The following is a 17,432-nucleotide window of genomic DNA, read 5'->3' on the forward strand; positions in this document are numbered from 1 at the left end:
CTCTTAGCTTCTACAATTCACTCCTTCCTGGCCTCTTCACCCAGTGTCTCTTTGCTTTACTCCAACCTGTGCGCCTTATTCCTCGGTCCTTTTCAGGAGCTCTTCCTGATCTTTCTTCTTCCCTCCATTTTTTTTTTTTTCTTTTTTTTTTGTGAGCTTAGTCTTACAATCCTTCCACTTTTTTTTTTAATTTTATTTTTTATTTTTTAAAATTTACATTCAAATTAGTTAGCATATAGTGCAACAATGATTTCAGGAGTAGATTCCTTAGTGCCTCTTACCTATTTAGCCCATCCCCCCTCCCATAACCCCTCCAGTAACCCTCAGTTTGTTCTCCATATTTATGAGTCCCTTATGTTTTGTCCCCCTCCCTGTTTTTATATTATTTTTGTTTCGCTTCCCTTATGTTCATCTGTTTTGTCTCTTAAAGTCCTCATATGAGTGAAGTCATATGATTTTTGTCTTTCTCTGACTGACTAATTTCACTTAGCAAAATACCCTCCAATTCCATCCATGTAGTTGCAAATGGCAAGAGTTCATTCTTTTTGATTGCCGAGTAATACTCCATTGTATATATATACCACATCTTCTTTATCCATTCATCCATCGATGGACATTTGGGCTCTTTCCATACTTTGGCTATTGTTGATAGTGCTGCTATAAACATGGGGGTGCATGTGTCCCTTTGAAACAGCACACCTGTATCTCGTGGATAAATGCCTACTAGTGCAATTGCTGGGTTGTAGGGTAGTTCTATTTTTAGTTTTTTGAGGAACCTCCCTCCATACTGTTTTCCAGAGTGGCTGTACCAGCTTGCATTCCCAAAAATCCTTTCACTTTTTAAAATTCTTTATAGACTCCCTCAGGATGGTCTAATTCATATCCTTGGCTTCAACCACCACTGTCATGACTCCTAAATATATCCCCATCCCTGAGCTCTGTCTAGAGCATGAGATTCCAATTTCCAATTGTCTGTATTGCCATCTACGAGACCCAAGGCTACTCAAACTTATATATTCCAAACCAAGCTTGTCTTGCTTTTCCCAAGACCAATTCCTCCAAATTAGCCAGTATGCCACATACAATCAGTTACACTTATCCCCGTGCCCAGTTTTAGCCTGTTATGCTTCAGATGCATTTCTTGCCTTTCCTGGCAGGCTCTTCTGCCAGTTGGTTTCTGGCTTAGTTGGCCAACGTGAGATGCTCATGGGAGATTGGAGGGAGAGAGGAAAAGGAGATACCAGGGCATTACACACATACACATACACATACACATCCTGCCAGACAATACTCAGAATGGTTTGTTTTCTATGTTGAACCTATATGAAACCGCCTCCTTCTCAACCCTCAAATCAATCCATTCTCTCTTGTCCGTCCTCATTGCCATTGAATTAGTGCTAGCCTTCATCATTTTTCTCCTACATTTTGGTGATAGAATTTATGTCCTTTAAGTTACATCTCCTCACCTAATCCATTCTCTACATTGTTGCAGAATGAGCTGAGATGATAATGAGATGTTTCCCTCTCCTTTAAAGTAAAACAGATAGCTATCTTCAAAGGAAAATCAGTTACAAGTAGCTCCTTTAGAATAGATCACCATACCTTGGGCCACGTTGGTGTACAACTTGGCAACAAATGATTGGCCCAAGGATATCACCTGATCTGAAAGTACCAGACCTACAGGATATGAGGACCAATGGCCATGAGGTCTTCTTGCTAGAGAACTTTGTTCATGACCACCAATACTGCTTCATGACTGGTCAGTTTAATTTGATACTTTGGAAATTTTATTTTTTTTAATGTTTACTTTTGAGAGAGAGTGCCTGAGGGGAAAGGTACAGAGCGAGAGAAAGACAGAGGATCTGAAGCAGGCTCCATGCTGATAGCAGCAGGCCTGATGCAAGGCTCAAACTCATGAACTGTGAGATCATGATCTGAGCCAAAGTCAGACGTTCAACCAACTGAGCCACCCAGGTGCTCCAGATCCTTTGGAAATTGTAAATGAGAGACAGTGTCCCAGCAGAGTGGAGAAGAAGTAGAAGAAACACAAAATAAAGGTGTAAGGAAAACCATGAGGCAGCAGAGGCAATGATACACTGAAGGTTAGGAACAGTAGCCAGATAGCAATATGGGTAACAGTTTTAAGCTCAGGAGAATGAAATGTCCAGGGCGGGATCTAGACTCGAGAGGAGGATGGCACTAGGGTTGTTGTTGGGACATGGGAGAAGTTGGGAGCTGTATGGGGAGATGCGATTCATGTAGTTCCCACTTCTCCATGTGCCCTTAAATAAACCTCCACCCATAAAACTCATGTTTCTTTTCCAAACAAGCTAATGCCACCCCTATTCCTCACGTTTCACAAAATGGCATGCTCACAAGTCTCACCTGAGGTCCTTGGAAAGTTTAGGAAACACTTCCTTTCCACTTCAGACTTTTATAAAGTCCTCCATGATCTTGCCTCTTGTCTCTAACATCACCTGGGTCAAGAGCTGTCTTCCTCAAAGAAATGGTGGAGTAGTATGGCGCCTTTCTCTTAAAGCAACAACATAAACACAAGTCATTGTTCTTAGTGACTGGCAGTAATCCCAACTGTGATGTGGTTCTCACGACTTTGTTGCCTGTGTATTTACTGCTCCCGGCGCCTGTAATGGCATGGAAAAGGGAAGTCTCTTCCACTTCAAATGTTTGTACATTTTACAACTCAGTTAAGGTATTACTGAAAACTTCTTTCCCATCTCTCTTCTTTACTGGCCCCCAGCAGGCAGCTACGGGTTTTGTCTCTGCCCTTCTGACACTTTTACAAGCTTATCATTGTTTTGAAATCTATTTACTTGCCATCCTTTCTCATGAGACTGAGCGACTGCAGGACTAAAATTCTAACTAGTTCATTCTTTTGTGGCCCTGCTTGGAATACACAAAAGGTCTGCAAGAAATTAATACATTCATTGGTGGAAAGATTGTCCAATTTATGGGAGACCTTAGGAAGCCAATGTCATATGAAAGAAAGAGAGCCGGAGTCAAATTGTAGATCTGTCTCTGATTATTTGTGTAATTGCAAAGTATCTGAACCTCTGTGCCTGATTTTCCATGTCTGAAATGTGATGAGTTGTTTAAGGGTTTGGCCCAGTAACCTCTGTGGTTCTTTGCAAAGCTGTGAATACATCTCAGGATTGGCCCTGGGATTCGCTCCTACTCACACTTCATCCGCACTCAACCCATAGCCAGAGTAAAATGGCAGGCCACCTTGGTAGTATTAAACATCTGCTGACTGAGTTCATGCTTATAGCTCTGTTTTGTTGCTTCTTGGTTTTGTGGAATGGAGAATTGTTATTTAATATGATGCAGAACCTTTTCTATATAATCAAGGTAGGGTTCAAGATGCAGATAACATAGATCATATCAGTCTGAAGGCAGAGTCACACAGTTTTAATTTCAAATATGTAAAGCTAGCTTTGCTCAGTAAAGGAAGCTTTGAGAGACAAAATTTTTCAGGCTACCAAGCTTAGAAAAATATTTATGGATATCAAATTCAAAGACAAGAGAGGACAGGATGTATGTCAAATTGATTTTATTTAATACACATATGTACCAAATATAAAACTAATTGAACTAATAGATCTAGGTTAGATAAAATTCTCTAAAGAGAACATACAAAACACAATATTAGCAATCATCATTTCTTATATGCTTCTCATCTATAAAAAGATTTTGTCATCGACATACCTGTGACATTACCGGAAGACATTTTTTTTAATGATTCTTTATTAATTTTGAGAGAGAGAAAGAGAGCCAGAGAGAGCAGGAGAGAGAGAACCCCAAGCAGTCTCCATGCTTAGCACGGAGCCCAACTTAGGGCTTGACCCCACAACTCTGGGATCATGACCTGAGCCGAAACCAAGAGTTGGACGCTTAACCAACTGAGCCACCCAGGTGCCCCTTGAAAAAACTTTTTTTTTTTGACAGTAGTATGAAATAGAAAATGGAAAAATAAATATATCTCTATTCTGAAAAAAAAATTAAACTACAAATCTGTACTTATTTGCTTGTCCTTGCCAAGACATAGAACTAGCAGACCAAAGATCTGGAATATCCAATATACATACAGTCACCACATTGTTATATTTCAGGAACCGATTTTCTGGCAGGAAAGGATTTATGACTCCTCCCTGACACTGTACCAATAGTTACTCATGAGTCGAATATAAGAATTTGGCTAGTCTGTTGACACTTCCTTAACATGTTTGTTCTTCACCCTCACAATTACAGTTTGAGAGATTAAGGACCATAACTAGTCTCCTAATAGAGCCCCTTGTCCTGTCTTGCCCCATGCCCCATCCTTCCTTGATACTTTTTGGAGTTACCTCTGAACTCAGACCTCCATTGCCTGTTCATAAAGTACAACCTTCTTTGTCTACACAGGACTTGAACCACCTGATCATTGCTCTCGTTTTCCAGTACCTCCCCTCAGCACTGTTGCTCCACTCTAGCCTCTGAACCACTTGCGTCTGCCTGAATGCCCCATACAGTTTCATGCTTCAGTCAACCAACAGTCGAGTACCTCACACTTATGTGCTAGGCGTGTTGTGAACAGTGTTACTGCATTTGCCCATACTGTTCAGAATGTGTACAATATCCTGCCCAGATCTGTCCCCCTGGAACACATCCCATTTTTCCAAGTCTCAGGACACAGTCCCTATAGTTTTGGCTTCATCAGGTAAAACCATGTCTTTTTCTGTGCCTTCAATCAGCTCTAGCATAGTCTTAATGCTTCTATGTCAAGGAGGCAATAAACTTTGAGGTCCATGTCTCATTCTTCTCTTCATCCCTAATACCTGCATAGTACTCGACACTTGCATTATCTTGCATTATTTCATCTTAGCCCAAGCTAGTTCTTTGGCCTTCATCTACATATGGCAACCATATGGTGACAATATGGCAACAAAAGAAGCAACAAAAAGCTGTATCAGACACTATGTATCATTCCACAAGTTAGAAGCGAAATTTATAAGTGCAAGGACTTGCAGAATCGTAAGCGTGAGTCTTAACTAATGAAGCCCAGAGACATTCAGCAGAGACACAGGAAGGGCTCAGTTTGTTCCACAGCCAGAATCAAGGATATTATGTTTCTTTTGCCTCCAGACACAGCTCATCAAACGGAGCACAACAAAACGTAATTTCCCTTTGTCCTAAACTCAACAAATTCTAGTGTTGTGGAATATTAGATAAATAAAACCTCCTTCCAGTACCCTCTTCCAGTAAGTAGTAAAATACATCAGTGTGATAAAATCACCTCTTGCTGTTTCTCAGCCTAATGTTGGCATTGCCTACTTCGGATTTCTCTGACCTTCAGGAAGATTTTGTTTTTCCTTCTTCTGTATTACCATAGCACTGTATACACTCTAATATAGGTAGCTTAAAAATAATATTAATTCTAGACCATGAAATTATAACAGGTCAGTGCCTGGCATGTAATGAACACTCAAATGAATGAGGAATTGGATCTCACTTTAAGCATATGAAGTAAGACTAATTATGTTAATTCCAACCTTAAGTACTTCCCTTAGCATTTAATAAGGGATCATTATCTTTGAACACAGCTTTAACATCAGACAGTGGTTTTCACTACCCAAAATACTGAAATCCACAAAAAAAAAAAAAAAGGCATTTATTTAGAAGGACATCGTGTTTTTAAAAGATCAATTTATTTAAACACTTGCTCCGAGGGTAATAACAGTAAGTGAAAAACCACTAATACAATGGAGTTCTCATAGTGTATACATACTTAAAATAATTTTAAGTGGTTGGAATATGCCCAGAGAAACTTTATTCTGTAGTGTTACCATTTCATGTTTTAACTATTTAAAACATTTAAATTAAACAAAGTTTAATTATTATTAAACTCCAACTGAATGTTAAATTCCAACAGAATGTAAAATCTGCTATTAAATTTGTTCTGATTGGATCACTGAGTGACTGACCCCACTCTCCCCCTAACGCTCACCATGTGACTCATTATTTTGTGATTCTTGACAGTTTATAAAGAAATTTTAATATTTGAAATGCAAGTCTAGCTTGTGGCTTAGTTTTTACAATTTGGTAATTCTGCAAAACTACTTGAACGCTTACTTTAACAGGACTACATCTCAACTCTGATATTAACACAGCCTCAGTGTAACCAATTTTACATGCCTGGCGTTACTAAGACACTCAAAAACCACTTCTAATAGTTATTTCTTTGTGGTATCCTTCCTTTAAGGATATAAACTGTACTTTGTAATGAAATGAAGAAACCTGTTAGCAGACAAATCTGACGGCTTTTAAAAATTATACAGTACATTAGTAAGTGCTTAAAAAGGTAAACCATCCAATGACATATATGCAAACCATACCACAGACATGAGAACACAGACTAAAGTTACTTTTACACTCACTTCTGCAGATGCAGAAGTAACCACACTGGTGGATAATAAAGCAATCAAGAACAAAATTGGTCTCTCATCCGTCTATGTATATGTGGACATCTGCATGTTTGATTGACACATACACACTCCAAATACCCGAATTATTTCAATCCTATATCCATTTACTTCTCAGAGTGGTTTAAAGTAACCCCAGTGACACATAAAAGGAAAAGAAAAAATTGAATGCCAGGCTTCCTAGTGAGTAAAGTCAAATCGAATTGGTCAACTGATGCTATAGGAGCTTTTTCTGCAGGAAAACACAAATTTCTACAGTTCCAGTCGTTATTTTATCATTAAACTCTAACTTTGCCAACATGGTTTCAAGTAATGAAAATATTCTTGACTTATTGGGAATTGCATATAATACATTAAAAAAAAGACTATGAATTTTTTTTTTGCCAATCATCAAACATGTTTTCAACTGAATGAGGGAAATTCTTTTAGTTTAATATATGTTTTTCAATGAAAAAGAATACATTTATAATAAAGTTAGTGATTTCAATCAAGGAGTCTTATAGTCTTCAAATTCAGGTCTAACAAGAGAAGAGCAAGGATTACAAGAGGAAAAAAACAAACAACAAACACGCAAATAATCTCCTGTGGCCATCACCTTACGGGCTGGTTCTCTTGTAATGTTGAACTCTATTACAAGTTGCCATGTTTCCAAGATTTGCACAGTGCTTTGAAATGCAACTGCCTGAGAAGATTGAGAAAGCCTTTGTTCTTGGGCTTACACAGTAAGCACTCTGTGTGATTCTTAATCACATTTTTATCCAGAACACAGTGTTACAGGTCACATTTTTCTTGAAGATGCTTATACTGATTTGTGCTCTATAAATATAAACATATTTACACACAGAATACACACACTGACACGGGGATAGGAAGTCAGCCAGCCATCCATAAGAAGAACGGAATAAAAATTGCAGGAAGGGTAGTATATGATGCCAAGCCCAGACAGACTATAGACGCCAATCCCAAGATTGCTGAAGCAAGAACACTTCTCTGATCACGAATAATTATCTTCACATTCTCACAGAACTGAAAAATAAAATTGAACAATATTAGAAAAGGTAGTTAAATCTAAGAAGAAGCACAGTAAAGCAACATTTTCTCAAATATTTTCTGTCCAACAAAAGAACTAGAATTTCTATTATGACTTCAGAAAGAATTTAAGATGTAAATAATTCAGTTTCTTGATTTCACATCCCATAGTAGCTGAAATGATGCTTCAGGCAACTGAGTTCATAATGGCACTTGCCTTTGTAAATACAGCATTTTTATAGAAAACTACAGAGGTGTAACCACATAAAAGTTATTCGGGATTAAAGGTGAAAACTTTATACTGCTTGTCAATAACAGTAACATATTCTAAAATTATATAGGCAAAAGAATCTCTAACCTTGAATAACAGAATTTAGCCTATTATTGGTGAATTCAGTTCCTACAACTCATTTGAAAATTTGATGATACCAATGATAACTTTCTTTATATGTCTCAGAATCTAAAGATCTAGAAAGTCTAATTTTTTTGTCATGTCCCATTACCTGAATAAATTAAATCCAGTCAATTATGGGACATAAAATTGGCTGCTGGAGATAAAGATAAATATGATCCATAGCCCTGAGGAAGGCATTCTTCTCATATATAAATATAAAAACTAATTTTATTCAGAAGTGATGGCTTATGCTTCAGTCCTGGCTCACCTCTTATTAGCTCGAGTAAATCTCATGTAAATCATTGAACTTGTCCAGACTACCCTCTTCTCCTCCATGGGAATACTGAGGTTGTTGTGAGGCTCAAATGAGGTTTTTAATGCAAAAGTACTCTGTATTCTACATGCTGCATAAATGTAAGGCATTACAGTAATTATTATTACTGCTACATGTGTTGACAATTCTCTCTACCTCATCCCTGTCAGGGCAAGATTTAGCAATGAATTCTTCAATTTTTACATATGACTTTTGCTACTCATACTAATCTTAAGCTCCTTTTCTAGGCATGACATTGTATATGCTTTGAGGGTCTCCTACTATACAGTCCTGGATAGATTTAGCAATTCTAAATTTTTTTTTTTTTTTTTTTTTTGTAAGAGAGAGAGAGAAGGGGGTGGGAGGCAGAGAGAGAGAACTAATCTTAAGCAGAGTCTATGAGCACCGAGCAGCCAGATCTGGGACCTGGTCCCGTGACCCTGTGATCATGGCCTGAGCCGAAATCAAGAGTCACAGGCTCAACATGCTCAACCAACTGAGCTACCCAGGCACCCCAATGTCTTTTTATTTTAAAGCTAGGTTTCTAAATTCTCTTTTTATTTTTTTTTTAATGTTTCTTTATTTTTGAAGGAGAGAGAGACAGAGCATGAGTGGGAGAGGGGCAAACAGAGAGGGAGACACAGAATCTGAAGCAGGCTCCAGGCTCTGAGCTGTCAGCACAGAGCCCGAGGCGGGGCTCGAACCCATGAACCGTGATATCATGACCTGAGCTGAAGTTGGACATGTAACCCACTGAGCCACCCAGACACCCTTAGGTTTCTAAATTCTTAATGGACAGAGTATACAAACCCAACATATTTTAACATGCTATCTTGACCATAAGGTTGTCTCTATCCATACTTTTATACAATTGCTAGACAAATACAAAACTTCCTGTCAGTTATCCCGATGTTGTTTTCCTTACGTGTCAAATGGATGATTTGTCTCCTTTTACGGAACAAAACATCGAGTCCCAAATACACAATCATAAAGTGAGGATCAAACTAAATGAAGTTTTCGGGACAATGAGAAAAAGGGCTTGACAGATAATGGGAGAATATGCATTTGGGTAAAAGAGTAAGCTGTCTTCATACAGTTAAGCTTCTTTTTATCTTTTCCCTAATAATTTTTAATTACGAAAAACAGAGAATCATTGTGACTCCTTCACGCAAAAGCAGATTTTTTCAAGGAGCATCATATTTCTAATGTCCTGGTCGTGTTCACTTGGCCATAAGCCTAGGAGGCATCTCTGGTGGTGCTCAACAGGAGGGAATGTCCTGCATTCCTAGAAGGTGTTAAGAAACTTGTAGGGGGCACTTTGTGAGCACTGAGTCCCTGGAAATTAAAAGGAGTATTTGCATTCATTTTTTGGCAATGAAAAGCAGTACCAGCAACATAAAAAAAAGAGTTGAAAAAGCGTAAGGCATAGTAATAGTAATTAAAGGGCTTTATAGTTTACAAAACACTGAAATTGTTAACAGTAATATAAAACTCCCTTTAGTTTTAGGACTTCTAAACTTGTTAAAAAGAACTTCACTACAAAAAAGTAAATTATTTTCTTCCAATTTATTTTCAAATTAGTTTCAGGGCTTTTCATGAGGGAAAGTGCTATTCAGAGTGTTTATAAACACAAATTTAAGAGACAATTTGTAACTCTCAGTGTTAGGCTTATACTAGTGTCTGTAATTAAAGAACTCAACAAGCAGACCCCAGACCAAGTAATTCCTTACATTCTGAAAAGTAGAAATTAGTTCTCTTTCAGTATGAATGATCTTCTTCTCTCAAGCAAGACATGTCCAAAAACCGGTTCTTAGAATTGGAAAATTTGGGATGGGAATTTTATTTCCCGGGAAATCTACTCTGGCCAAATTGTTTGTTACACCATTCAAAGTGAAGACAAAAACTCAGTTTCACAAGACTTGCTATGCAGCACCGGCAATTAAAACACTTCTCTACTTCTGTAAAACCTTACAAAGTTTCCAAAGATGAAAAACTACTCCAACTAGTTATTTATGCAGATTAAATATTTTGCTACCTTAAAAAAAAAACACTTGTACTGGTTTTTTTTGTAGAAGTATGCAATACAGTGCCCTATGTGTTCCATGAAAGGGTAACTCCTAATTACTGGATAGAAATACTGTTTTCCTTTAGAGAAATAACTTGCTTGGTTCCTAAGTAAATCGGACGCGTTTCCTTTTGTACACTTTTGGAGCCAGTGTTTGTAAATGTCGTGAAGTTCATTTCCAACCAGGCCTGGACTGGAGTTGTGTTTCTTAAATCATTGCAAAGTGCTCTAACTACATTTTTATTTAACTTAGAAAACAATTCTTAGACTGAGTCTTTTGCGGTTCAATAAATAATCTACTAGGGTTTCATATTCCGGTGTATAAAAAGCATGATACTTTTATGCTCTGCCACAGAGGAGAGAAAGGTTTTTCCCATATAGGTCAAAAAATTGATCAAGATGTGGAGCAGAACAAAAGTGGTTGCATGGACGCATTCTCTTGGTCTGAAAAATATCTAGACATGAAGACTAAAATATGAAGCTCACTACATGATAGCCCAGGTTTCCATTAAGAGCGAACATTAACAATAACCTCTTTAACAACTACAGTGAAGGCTGAGAAAGCTTCTAATTGCGAATGAAGTTGCAAGTTTAAAATGTTAACTACCTTTCAGTTAAGGTTTCGAAACGAAAGAAAAAATCCATTTTCCCTCCTTTGGCTCGGTGACGGATTCAATCATCTTGAATGCTAATACTGTTTTTTTAAAAGCACCCATAAAAATTACAACATTTAATGAATCTTCTAGAAAACCAATTGTTTTGCTCTCTGGGGAACCTATAAACAATCTAACCCACCTTCGGAACTAATCCTTAAAGGATGCTTAACAATGAGGAAGTCCACAAGGGGATTAAAGCCTTCAAGGAAAGAATTCAGAATACCAAGGAAATGACTTCTGTGAAGCCAGACGTAGGAGTAAGGGATCTACCACGGACGTCTTCTTACTGGGAATTTTGATAGTTTATATTAAGCAAAGGGAAGTCACTCTCTGCATTTTACAGACGGAAAAACCTGCATAGCTTGCTTAATTTTAAAGGCACAACAATTTGCACACAGGGTTACAGCTTAATTACAAACTCTGAACGCCTTTTTTCCTATTGCAATTCTTGGGGAAATCTGTAAGCACACGGCGACAGATTTTCTGTTGACCCCCACCCCCACCTGTTCTTCTATCATTTCGACTAGCTGGGTGGACACCCTGGCGACCTCTGCAGCAGTAACTGGGTAGATCTCTTGGAATCGCTGGCAGCGGTACCGCATTGCCACACTTTTTAACCGCGCGTTTCGAGGTTATCTTGCAAGCGACAGCTCTATTTATTTACTTGGCCTCCCGTAGGGACACCAAAGAGGTCGTTACTCATTCTAGAACTCAATCCCTGATCCCCGGGTATGGAAAAAAGTCAGGGATAGGAAAGGGCGTCCCACTGAGCCCACAGGCAAGTCACACGTGTACCTTGTCAGCCTGGGGGCTGATCGGGGTGCCGAATCTGCAGTAGGTCACGAAGTGCTCACAGTTGTTCCACAGGAGGCTGTAGGAAGTCAAGCCCAGCAGCTTCTCCGCTCTCTGCGCCACCTCTTCGTTGAGCAGCGCCTTCCTCTTGAGGGACTTGTCCAGGTGATTGACCAGGATGTCGGCTCCGTAGGCGAAGTCCTCCACTGTGTCCACGCGGACGCTGGCCACCCTGCCGATGACGCCCAGGATGAGACGCTTGTTGGAGACCACCTTCTGGGTGAGCCGCTTGTCGTCGGTCAGGGCCAAGAGGATGTCGGGCATCATGTGGGCGACACGGTTGTCGCCCAGGTAGATGCCGTAGTGGGTCAGGTGGGTCCGCGGCACCTCCAGCACGTCGCCGCGCAGGAAACGGCTGATCTCATAGAAACTGTTCCTCGCCTTGTTTTCGCTCTGGGCGCCGGAACTGAAGAGCTTGAAGTTGGAGATGAGGAGCAGCTTCTCCAGCAATAGGGACAGTGCCTCCAGCATTGGGTTCTTCATCCTGCAGGGAAAAGGGAGTGCTGGGGGTGGGGTGGGCCGAGGCAGGGGCGACCGCCGCCGCTCCGGCACCGGCAGGGCTAGGCGAGCTCGCCGGACAGGGGCGCTGCTGCTCACCTGCAGGCCAGCGGCCCAGTGCCGCCGGGGACTGCAGCTGCCGCGGAGGAAGGGGGAGCAAAAAGGAAAGGGGAGAAAGCCTGGAAATTGGCTCGGCCGCCTCGCACTGGGGACTGAGGAGAATGAGGACCCGACGGCGGCTGACCGCGGGGTCAGTGGGACGGGCGCTGTGAGCAACAAGCTACCAAACGCACCTGGGGGCCACGCCGGGGCACAGGGCAGATCGCGGAGCTCTAGCCTGGAGCCTTCTCCGAGGCCTTTTATTCCAGGCAGGGGGGCGGGGATGAACGCCGTCACAGACCCGGCAAGAGCGCTGATTGGGCACCGGCTACAAGCGCCGCTCGCGGCGAGGAGCGCGCGGGACTGCGGGGTGTTTGGAACGCGTCTGGGGCCCCCCAGGTCCGGGGTTCTTTCTCGAGAGCCCCTTCCAGACGCAAGTTCCCTCTGGCGCTCGCGACCTAAGCACTTCCGTCCGCTGGGCAGCCGTTTGAAGTAGTGCACGAGGCATGGCCACACATAAAGTTCCTGCACCTGTCTGAACTGGGGTGCATTCTGGGCGTTTCGGGAACGTTTTCGGTGCAAAAGCCCTCTCCCTCGAGATTTCTGAGCCGAACCACCTCCCTCTAAAGGATTGGATACCCAGAGACCTTACCTTACTAAAATGTTTGCATTTACTCTGCGAAGAGTGCGTGCCTCCAAAGCTTGCGGATTCCTTCCTAAATTCCCTAGAGCCGTAGTCCCACTCGCCGCGGATCGTTCTCCCCTTTAAATGCTTTTTGCTCGAATCCCTTTTGCTCTCAGCTGGCGCGCGGGTCGGCGTCCAGGTCCCGCAAACTGGCGAATAGAACCCAAGAAGCCTCTGCATTCGGAGGCACCAGTGACCGTTGAGCGCACGGCTCCGAACGGTAAGCTGAAAAACGGCGAAGCCCCCAACGACCGCCTGGAGAACCGGATTAAAGTCAAGTTTATTTCTCTGGCTTCAGGCTCAGATGGACCCAGCTCGGGTTCACCCACCAGAACGTTGCCGATTTCTTTCAAAGCGCAGCCGCCCGGAGGTGGCCAAGGAAGGATGTGGTACGGCGTTCCTTGCCAGAGCGCCTACAGCGTGACCCAGGCGCAACGGCGAGGGTGGTCCCCGGGAGCAGCCGGGTGAGGGAGCTGCTAACTCGCGGTCCGCGCCAGGTTTGGCACGCGGTGTTCCGACCCTGCGCGGAGTTCCGTGCTAATGCGTCATGTAAATGCTTAAATTCCGCAGACAAAGGCCACAATAGAGAGCCTCGGTTGGCTCCACAAAGCTGCCCAATTCGGGGCTAATAGGTTTCTTAGGGTAGCAGATTCTCCGCTTGCCTGGGGGAGGAGGCTGGGCTGTGGATGATGGATGAAGGGCCATTCATCTTACCTGGAAGATGAAGGGGGGCCACGGAGACCAGGCGGGGAGCAGGCTGGCTTCTAATTATCCTTGGAGGCCCAGCCTTTGCTCTCACCTCCGGCCTGCCGTCAGCGTTCTGCCCCAGTGGTCCCGTTTGCCGGTGGTGACTTCTGTTCATTTCACGAATGATCCCGAATCACATTACAGTCCCAGCATAGAGGAGAAAACTCCATTTCCCACAAACGAAAGCAGAAGATGGAGAAGGGGAGAAAGGCAGTGAATTGGAAATTTTAAATAATTTGTTTCCCCCACTCTACCCCCAAAATTTAAAGCGCGGAGGTACTGAGTTACTGAAATTAATCAGACACTTGGGCGTTTGTTAGCTTCCAGCCGCGCACCAGCTCTGTGGCTGGTTTTAAAATCTGGGCAGTCTGGAAATTTTTAAAAATCTGATCCAGACCTCGGCGCATAAGTTAAACTGCAGGCCCGAGGTCGGACTCTAAGGCTCGCTAGTCGCATCCAGTTCTAAGAAAGCATAGATGCCTGAACCTCCAGTGTCGGGAACCAAACGGCTGGGGGAGATCAAAGGGGACTTCGTAATTAGCGATTTCCGTCTCTGGTGGTCACTAATACGGCTTATTAAGGCCTACGACCGTCTCCACCTGGGGAATCTGCAGAGACAGAAGTATGGAAAACTGTTTGACGGCTCCACAGAATATTCTTTAAGAGCAAAAATGCATTAAGGAGAAATCACCCCTAGACCTTCAATGGCTTCATCCCCTCTGGAGGTTTTGTGAAATAGAGTGCCACTCTGATTTGCGTTTCCCCTGCCCCGCCTGCGCCTGCGGGAATTCGGCCTTGGGTAACCCCGAGGAGACTGTAGAACATTTTCCTTTGTCTTACTTCTGAAGTCTTCTCAGACCTCTTAAACTGGGAATGGTTAGGGAAGATTAGGCTGCTTCTCAACCGAAAAAACACAGCGTCCTAAAATGAGCTCTTGTTGGCCCAATGGATATGACCTCCCTGTGGTGACCTCACCTTACAAAAGGCAACCCTCACACTTCTCTGAGTTGAATATATTTTTGTGGCTGAGCAGTCAGTTTTTCATTGCTTCCTAGAAGCACATAACCAATAAATATATGGTTGTATGCTGATAGGTACACTCCCACTAATATTCTTCTGCCTGCATCAATTTTAGCTGAACTATGGGGGAAAAACTGCTGTTAGAAGGAAAGGCCCGAGAGAAATCTAACATTAGAAAGTTCTCCTTCCTAAACCAGAAACTGTTCATTTAGAGCGAGGAACATCCCCATGGGTTGCTGGAAAGACCTTTTGTTTTCCAGATTTTATGAAAGTCAGCTACACTCAACAGGTCTCCATGAGATATCTTAAATGCACGCAAATGTGTTGCCAGGTCTGGCCTAGGAATTCTGAAAGAGCTGAGGCTTTCCTGGTCAACACATAGACTTCACTGGAAGGTCAACTGAGCCTCACCTCAGACACTGCTTCCCCATCCTCCTGCAGAAAGGACATTGACAGCAGCCCCACCCACAAGTGCTCAGGCCTGGGTCCATTTCTCCCAGCTGCACAGACCAAGACTCTGCTGGTTTCCTGTGCAAAGGAGGCTGAAATTGGGGCTCACAGAGCCCACTTAACTTCTGGGCCTCATCTTAGAGTCCTTGAGCTCATCGTGGGTCCCAGGAGGAAGAGGTCTCACTCTCAGAGACAAGGTACAGAGTCCAGCAGAAGCCTGGAAGGCTAACAGATTTCCGACCTGCACACTTCTTGCCCCTGGAGCCTTTTTGTTCCTCAGAGAAGTCCTTAGAGGATCTGATCACAAAATTGTGCTTCCTACGTACTAGGAACTGAACTAAGCATTTTCTCACTTAATCCTCATTACCTTGTGAAGTGCCATCTCGGTTTTATTTTACACAGGAAGAAATTAAGGCCTATACTTTTGCCTCCTTCACTGTGTTCATGTGGATCAGGACTCGACTACAGGTTTCTCTGTCCCCAGGTCCATCACCGCCAGGGAAGGACTGACCTTCCATCCGTCCATCCACCTGTCATCCATTCACTTATTAAATGCCTGCTATATGTCAGGTGCTGTGCTCAGCTCAATGAAATACCTAACCCTAAACTTAGATCTCACACCTTTTCTTTTGAATTTGAATTCATTTCCCTGCTTCTCTAGTGCCATGGGGTCTAATTTTTAGCATCAGCTATTTTACTGCAATAATGAGAAAGATCTGATTAAGGTTCTGGTTACTAGTATTCCCTCACGAGGAAGGCCCCAGCACTTGAGTGGCCACGAAGTCCCATACCCTCCTTAGACATGGGTGTTTGATGTCTTGCCCAAGGGCACAGAGTCAGAAGCAAAACCTGGGTCATCCCAGACTTCCTACTTCTTACACCTTCTTTCCCCTGGCCCCTAAGCCTGATAAATTTGGTTTTCTAAACTTCGTGTTTTATTTTTTTAAGATTTATTTTATTTTTATTTTATTGTTTAATGTTTATTTTTGAGAGAGAGACAGACAGACAGAGCATGAGCAGGGGAGGGGCAGAGAGAGAGGGAGTCACAGAATCCAAAGCAGGCTCCAGGCTCTGAGCTGTCAGCACAGAGCCCGACAAGGGGCTGGAACTCAGGGATCACAAGGTCATGACCCGAGCCAAAGTTGGAGGCTTGACTGACTAAGCCACCCAGGTGCCCCTAAACTTCATGTTTTAAAATTATTGTCCTCCTTTAGAATTAGTTTGTTGTTGTTCTTACATTTTTAAGGTTATTACATGTGGGGGCACATAGATAATAACATTTGTTTCTCTTTGCCTTCAGTTCATTTACATATGCTCAGGTCTGGCCCAGTGGACACAGAGGCCCTCACTGGCTAACTCTAAGGGACTGGGGAGAATAAAGGCTCTGTGCACATCCCCCTGGACGCAGAAGAAAACAGCAGACACCTTTTCATGGAGCCTTCAAACTCAGTGCTACCTAGGGTGTTAGGAATCAATTACCTCCTGGGAGGAAGACTTCCCCAGCTTCCTTCCTGGCTGGCTAGCACTTTATTATGAGGGCCTCAATCCTGCCTATTGTCCTTACAAAGATGAAAGGTTGCAGTTCCAGCCAGACAGGATTTAGGGGCTTTGTTTGTTTGTTTGTTTGTTGTGCTAACCATAAAATAACATTGAGCAAAACCAAAGAATGTGCATTTAATATTATGAAAAATCACGACCAAAGTAAATCCAGGCTTCACATAAATTAACAACAGGTTGAGGCAGCTGGGACATAGAGGACGGAGGCAAAAATCCCGAGTTTAAGGTCGTGTGGTGTCATTCACAGCTAAATGAACTCAGACAAGTCACTTGCCACCTCTGAGCCTCGATTTCATCTTTCTGAAACGGGAATATTTCAAAGGAATGTTTAGAGGATTAAACACAATCAAAGGTACTGAACGTACTGTATCACTGCATGGAGATTCATAACACAATGCATCATCGGTAATATCATATGTGTTATTCTTCAGAGAAACAAGGACAGAGGTGCTTTTCCCTTCTGCTTTGATACCACAGTCACCCAAGAATGCGGTATAGACAAAGGACACGCTTTTACTCGTAGACCCCTGCTAAGGACTCGGCCCTTAGCAGGCCGAGTGGAGAGCCACAGTGGGGAGCAGAAAGCAGGCA

General features: G+C 42.6%; 1 protein-coding gene across 20 annotated transcripts in view; it reads right to left on the minus strand.

The window, feature by feature from the left end:
- Positions 1-3,551: 3,551 nt before the first annotated feature.
- The window catches only part of LRAT (lecithin retinol acyltransferase), a 69,528-nt gene continuing 55,647 nt past the window's right edge, over positions 3,552-17,432 (minus strand). For 13 of the 20 annotated variants that reach the window (XM_053216845.1, XM_053216843.1, XM_053216841.1 and 10 more), the window contains 3 exons: positions 13,035-17,141; positions 11,729-12,269; positions 3,552-7,502 (listed from right to left, as the gene is read on the minus strand). In XM_053216845.1, coding sequence (XP_053072820.1) covers positions 7,350-7,502; positions 11,729-12,268 — 693 coding nt within the window. In that variant the 5' untranslated portion in view covers position 12,269; positions 13,035-17,141 and the 3' untranslated portion in view covers positions 3,552-7,349. Of the gene's footprint in view, positions 7,503-11,728; positions 12,270-12,382; positions 12,519-13,034; positions 17,386-17,432 lie in introns of those variants that run through there. The other 7 variants (XM_053216834.1, XM_053216829.1, XM_053216831.1 and 4 more) reach the window with 5 other exon arrangements.

The sequence above is a fragment of the Acinonyx jubatus genome, chromosome B1, assembly GCF_027475565.1.
Source record: "Acinonyx jubatus isolate Ajub_Pintada_27869175 chromosome B1, VMU_Ajub_asm_v1.0, whole genome shotgun sequence".
Classification (NCBI taxonomy): domain Eukaryota; kingdom Metazoa; phylum Chordata; class Mammalia; order Carnivora; family Felidae; genus Acinonyx; species Acinonyx jubatus.